At 37.0% G+C, this 6,980-nt stretch overlaps 1 protein-coding gene across 1 annotated transcript in view; it reads left to right on the top strand.

The window, feature by feature from the left end:
• Positions 1-778: 778 nt before the first annotated feature.
• MSD1 (manganese superoxide dismutase 1) overlaps positions 779-6,980 on the top strand; it is a 205,584-nt gene continuing 199,382 nt past the window's right edge. Inside the window, exon 1 of the mRNA XM_089453074.1 lies at positions 779-1,283. Within this exon, the coding sequence (XP_089309200.1) occupies positions 992-1,283 (292 nt within the window). The 5' untranslated portion in view covers positions 779-991. The remainder of the gene's footprint in view (positions 1,284-6,980) is intronic.

The raw sequence follows: 6,980 nt of genomic DNA, 5'->3' as shown, positions 1-6,980 counted from the left end.
AATAAAAAACCGGGCATCAGGCTAATTGTTGTCAAGGTGGAGATTGTTGAGATTTTCTGTTTTAATAAAATAGGGAAAAATCTCAGTAGGTGACAACAATAGGAATTAGTTCCTAGATTAGCTCCAGTTTGTTGGGAGGGAGTTAATGCATCCTAAATTTGATGTGAGAGGATTTATGAGGCAGTTAGATTCTCTTTGCTATAAATCAGATGTCCATACGGAGTGTTTTAGTAGTGTGAGAGTGAGAGTTTGTGAGGATTTGATTTATGTAATCTCCTGTTTGATTAATAAAGAATTGCCGATGCCTATGTTTGGTGGACGTAGCCCAGATTGGTTGGGTGAACCACGTTAAATTCATGTGTTGCCTGTGCATGATTTAATGGTTGTGTATATGTTTTATTATTTGCTGTGCATCTGATCTCCAACAATTTTATGGTCACGACCCAGCATAACACCAAATTGGTGTATAAAACCCCCTTGTTTTTGGAACAAGTCATCCATCTCCACCCAACGATGCTAAATCTACGAAAACATACATACTCTACCCCTCTGGTTTTAAACCTTCGATTATTAAAAAATTTGATCCCTCTCCACACTTAATTTAATAAACTTTTAAATGAAATACGAACAATTTTTAAACATTTTAAACATTAAATAAAAAATTTCCATAGAATTAAGCAACAAAATTTTTAATTTTAATTTAATCATTTTCAAATTAAACATGAAATGATATTTTCAAATTATATGAGATTTTAGCGAGGTTAAGAAATAAACGGGCCAGTAGATAAAACCCACGCTCCAGCAAATGCCCCATGCGTCAGTAGATAAAACCCACACTCCAGCAAATGCCCCATGCGTCACTCCAGCAAATGCCCCAAACGTTCTCGAAGAGAGGTTGAAGCCTTGTAAGTACAATACAGCATATGCATTTTAGGTTGTCCGCGACAGGGGTTTGCAAGGCGGCATAGTATTGTCCTGTGGTGCGAGAGAAATGGCCGTAGTAGCATTTGTAGGGAGGAAGGTGGGTGGCATTGGCGTTGCATTCAAAAAAGGACTCCAATGCCGAGAGATTCAGAGCTTTAGTTTACCGGAGCTTCCATACGAATACAGCGCATTGGAACCGGTTATTAGTGGTGAGATTATGAGCCTGCACCACCAAAAACACCACCAGGCGTATGTCACTAATTATAACAAGGCTTTGGAGCAGTTGGAGGAGGCCTCTGCTAAGCGAAACGCTGAAGCTATTGTATCTCTTCAGAGTGCCATCAAATTCAATGGTGGAGGTATGTCTAGGGCCTTTGCAAGTGAATTATTTTCACTGTTCGATCTATGCATCTATAGGTCATTAGGTATCGCTGCAAAATCATTGGTGCACTTTCGAGACCAAATGCTCTGTGCTGTGGTTTCAACTTGCTGTCTAGATCGAAAAGAGGTTTTGTACCGAGATCGTATAGATAGAAATAGAGGATGCAGTAAACCTAGAATAGTTATCCCTCGGTTATCTATTGTACAAAGAAGACCAACAGTAGGACTTTGGCATGTGAAAAGGACATTGGACATGCTAGGAGTTGAACCCAGTACCCTATACCACTGAGATAACCCTGGACCTGGTACCATGTGAAAACACTGGACATGCTAGGAATCGTACCAGGACCTGTGCCAGGCCGGTGGGCTGCTCCACCAGCCATTGGCTTGCCCTGTAACCAGTGAAATTTAGTTAATGGCTTGCCCTGTAACCAGTGAAATTTAGTTGACTCGCTTAATTCTGATGATTTACTGCATTGATCCATCTTAATTCCAAATCTATCCAAATATATCTGGAATGTTAAGAGGGATCAAATTCATTGAGGTGTGTTGTGAGGTATCAAATTCTTTGATGTGCAACTGTTTTAATTATTTAATATGGATCTAGGCTGAACTCAGAACTTGCCGCTTATGGAGATATGGTTATGTAAAAATGGAATTTTGATTAATGAACTTATGAAGATTTAGATATATAATAATATACAATTTTGGTTTATTGGAAAGATATTTGTATTTGCGCTATAACAATATTTCCATGTAAATATCATATCTGTAGTTTCTATATATTAGTGTACTGTAAACCTGGGACCTATCTATGGAGAAGTATGTATATTATGTGTACATAAAAAAAATCTCAAAAATCTCTCTTTTCATATATATATATATATGTTGGGGATGCACCCCACCCTTCCCATGCACCTAGGACAGGTTGACACATGGGAAATGTTTCTCCATGTCCCCATTTCAGGGAGACACGAGGAGACGCAGGGGAAATGTTTCCTCAATGTTGGGGGATGTGTTTCCCTAAAAGAGGTGCTTGTGGGCACCCCCTTAAAAAGGGATAGACACCCCCCTTAAATTTTGCTTGAAAACAATATTTTTTGAGTAGGGAAGCTTACTGTTATTTGGCTCAAGATGTTAGAGAGAGGTTTTGACCTCATTAGATTTCATATGAAGAAAGTAGAATTTTAGATCTCACTCATACTCTATCAAACTTAACAGTTTTCAGGATTCCAGGATTTTAGGATTGGGGGTATTGCAATGTTCTCTGTCATATATGAGGGCCCGGAAGTAGCATTTAGCATTTAATTAAGAGCAGCAAGCCCAAAAGCACCTCTTTTGAGGGGGGCGCGCCCGCTCAATTTTGTCTAATAGCACTTGAATTTTATTTTTATAATTATTAAAAAAAGCAAAAGAAAATTAAAGCTAAAAAGTAAAATAAATAACAAATATCAAAACGTAAACTATTTTGCAATCCCTACCTCACTCATTCGATTTACCAAGCTTACCTCTGCTCAACTTATCGCGCTGCACTATCTGACTTGCCAGTGAATTGTTGCCTCTTCTCCCCGCAACTGTAAAATTCCCAACTAGGAAATAACCCAAAATGTCACTGAATTTTCTGAATTTAATATGTTCTTTCTGTGTGTTATTTCGTCAAACAATTCAATGGCATACTGCTGTAGGTGAGTTTTTTATTTTTGTTCTATTTATACATCAGCATATTGAGATAAGAAGGTATAATCAGATTGTAACCAGCAACTAGAATGACACCTTGGGCTCAGAAATAACACAGATTGCTAATATAAATCCCATCCTGGAAACCTCCCAAATACACCCTGTAAATTTCTGAATATTTGTAGTTTACTTCAGTGAATACTTTCGTCAAAGAGTTGGTCTACTAACTGCTGTAGGTGCTTTCATATAATTTTCACCACAATAAAAACACAGTCAAGCAATAACAGCCAAATGAAGCTTCCAATGAATTCAAACTGATATAATTAGTACCCAGAAATTTGTGTACAGCTAATATGCAACAATGTTAAAATTGGCAACCAGGGCAAAACTTCATGTGGGTCATCTTATTCATGGCTAATAATATTTTTATTAGATTCCTCTCGTCGAGAGGTGTAGGATTGATATAAAGATCATCCGATTCCGATAAGTATTCATGGAGATATGAATTTATTTTGATTATGGAATTATTTTAGATTTTAAGCTTCTGTGGTAGTTTTTTGCAGTGGCATGATCCGGATTATCCACAGTTTCGTGTTCATTCTGTCGACGTTTCGAACCCCAAAGGGGGTCCATCATCAGGACTAAATTAGATAGAATATGAATGAAAGCTTTTTGAGAGAAGAGTCTGTCGACCTGGGTATAAATAAACCTAGATCCCTAATTTTTTTATAAAGAAGCGGACATTTATATATATGATTTCTAATTTATTTTTATTTTATTTTATTTTTTTTCATTTTTATAATAGTTTTATAAAAACTTAATTAATTATTTATTTAGTTGATATGCTTAATACATAAATAAGTTTAATTTATTAATTTATAGTTCTTTTTTTTTAATTAATTTAAATTTTTATTTTATTTAATTAATTAATTTAAATTTTATTTGATTAATTAATTAATTTGATTTGAATTAATTCTATAATTCTTTTTTATTTATTTTATTTACCATTGTTAATCTTATTTAGCCTAAATCTTTCTAATTAATCAATCAATTAATTATTTTTTATTTTAATCTTTATTTAATTAATTAATTTATTTATCAAATGTTAATCTTTGGTTGTTATTAATTATTTTAGTTTAACTAATTGACTAATTCTATTTAATTTTTATTTTTAAATAGAATTAATTAAAATTGATATAATTAAATAATTAAATTAAATTAATTTTGATTTAATTAATCTAATAAAATTTAATTAATTAATTTAATTAATATGAAAACCCCTGATACTATGCTTCCAAAGGCCTGGAGGGGTTTATTTGTCTGATTAGGGGAAGCCAATTTCCACTGATTTCACTCCCATTGTCCCTGTTGAGGTTCTGAGGAAATTTCATAATTTCGATGGCCGATGGCCTTTCTAATTTTCCTTTTATGATAATTATCCTCTCTTGCAATTATCTTAGCGTCTTCCAAACACACATGATGTTTGGTTTTGGACGAGTGTTCTGCAAGGGCTGATGTACGGGACCTCTCATTCTTTATATCAGCCGCGTGCTCTTTTAGTCTTATTTTTAGAGACCGACCTGTTTCCCCAATATAACTCTTGCCACAAGAGCAATCAATCTTGTACACACCCTTGAGTTGTTGACGATCAATGTTATCCTTTACTGACCTCATCATTTCCCTTATAGTTCCACATGTTGTAAATTGAGTGTTTATGTTGTTCTTCCTTAAAATTTTTGCAATCTTATCTGTAATCCCTTGGATGAATGGAAGATAAACTTTTCCATAATTCTCTTTCTTGTCTTTAGGAGGACGCTTAGAGAGGACCCTATCCTCAGCTCTTCTTATAGCTTTCTTGATACTCCACTCTTTGTATCCAAGGTCTTTGAAGATAGAGGTTAAGTGTTCAATCTCTTCTTTTAGGGGACTAGGGTCAGAAATCCTGAAAGCCCTAACAACGAGAGTGTTTAAGACGCCAGATTTTTGGGAAGGATGATGGTAAGAGTCAGCATGAAGATAGCTATCAGTGTGAGTTTTCTTTCTATAGACCTGGTGCCCCAAGGTACCATCCTCTTTTCTACTGATCAGAACATCTAGAAAGGGGATCTTACCGTTCTCTTCAAGCTTCATAGTAAATTTGATTTCGGAAGATATAGAGTTAAGATGATTGAAAAACCTCTCCAGTTCTGCCTTACCATGAGTCCAATTCAGGTTAGTGTCATCAACAAATCAAATCGACCTACAATTCATGTAGGCCCAGAAGCCCAACAGTTACATCTATTCAAACACCAACGTTGTGTATAAATATAAGAGGACTTTTCCTCACTTGCACTCACTCTTTTCATCACATCTCTCTCTCTCTACTGCGCAGAAATGAGTTTCTTCTCTACTGCGCAGAAATGGGTCTCTCTCTCACACATGTGAAGCCGGAAGCTGTTGAACCTGAAGCTACAACTGCAGATCCAAATATTGATTTGCGTGGCCTAGAAGATCTCCTCATCTGAACTGCGCTGTAGGTTCATCTGAACCTCCTCTGTAAGTCGCAACTTTTGGTGGTGGAATGAAGTCAATCCGACGAACGATTTGCAAGATATCGATTGCCCTAGTTTGAAGCTGGAAACTGTTGAAACTGAAGTTGCAACTGCAGAAGTAAAGATTGACCTACGTGGCCTAGAAGATCTCCTCATCTGAACTGCGCTGTAGGTTCATCTGAACCTCCTCTGGAAGCCACAACTTTTGGTGGTGGAATGAAGTCAATCTGACAATCGGTTTGTGAGATATCGTCTGCCCTAGTTTGATAATGAAGCCGCTAATGCTGATGCTACTGATCTAGGGTTTGCTACTGCTGATATGAATGAGACTTATTGTACTATTTCTCTTTGTTGAATTATTGAAGATAAAAGAAGATTTGATCAAAGGGTTTCCCCACACATTGTGGGGTTTGTCCCTGGCTAGCCGCCACATCTTGTGTCTCTTGTCTTGGCTTATTTTCTGTCGATCGTTTAATGTTTTATCTGCACTTTGCTTTATGTACATGTGATTGCTAATCTGTGGAATATAATAAGAAAAAGAAGTAAACTGTTATAAGCATAGAACATACCATAACTTAACATGGTATCAGAGCTGAGGTGAAGACAAAGCCCGAGCAAGAGCAAGAGCAATCACCGAAGAGAAGATTGGCAAGGCTATCCTAAAAGAACTATGGGGTCCTCAACACTCTTTCTTGCTGAAGACAAGCTCCGTGAGAAAGATGACTATCACGCATGGAAGATGTCTATCAATCTAACCCTAGAAGATCCAGGAGTGCTGGACCATGTAAGAGGCAATATTGTTGAGCCTCCATCAAATGCATCCGCTGCTGCATGGAACAAATGGAAAACCGAAGAAGTCAAAATAGAAGATCATCCGGGACTCTATCGACAAGCACTTGGTGGCCTACATCTCTGAACTGGACACCTCCAAGGAAATCTACGATAGACTAGGAAATGGCACTCACGACTCTTGGAGGATTACCATCCGAATGGTACGTGTTCAGGACTACTCTTCTGAACTATAATGTAATTCCTGGTTTCGAGGAATTAATGGCTAGATGCATTCAAGAAGAAACAAGGGAAGAAGAGCAAGAAATGCCCATGCCTAAAGGTCCTCCTGCTGCCTTTTTTTCTCATGCGAAGAAAAGAAATAATTCCAGGACTAAATCAAAAGGAAAGATTGGACCTAAGGGTGGAAGAAAAGGACGATGTTACATCTGCGATAAAGCAGGCCACTATGCAAGGGAGTGCCCTGATAGAAAGGACTCACACCGGGACGATGATCAAAATCTCTCTGATGGAAAATCAAAGGAATGACAAATTCAACAACAAAGGTAAGAGGAGCTGGGGATCGAGGAAGAGGACAACCATTCAAGAAGGCTAGAAAGTCCAGGATGTATTAAATGCATCTGAACTCAAAAAGAACCTAGTGTCCATCTCGACAATGGAAGATAAAGGCTACAAGGT

The sequence above is a fragment of the Pinus tabuliformis genome, chromosome X, assembly GCF_031772625.1.
Source record: "Pinus tabuliformis cultivar Carrire ecotype Pingquan chromosome X, CPIR1, whole genome shotgun sequence".
Classification (NCBI taxonomy): Eukaryota; Viridiplantae; Streptophyta; class Pinopsida; order Pinales; family Pinaceae; genus Pinus; species Pinus tabuliformis.
This window is presented reverse-complemented; position numbering and strand designations above follow the sequence as displayed.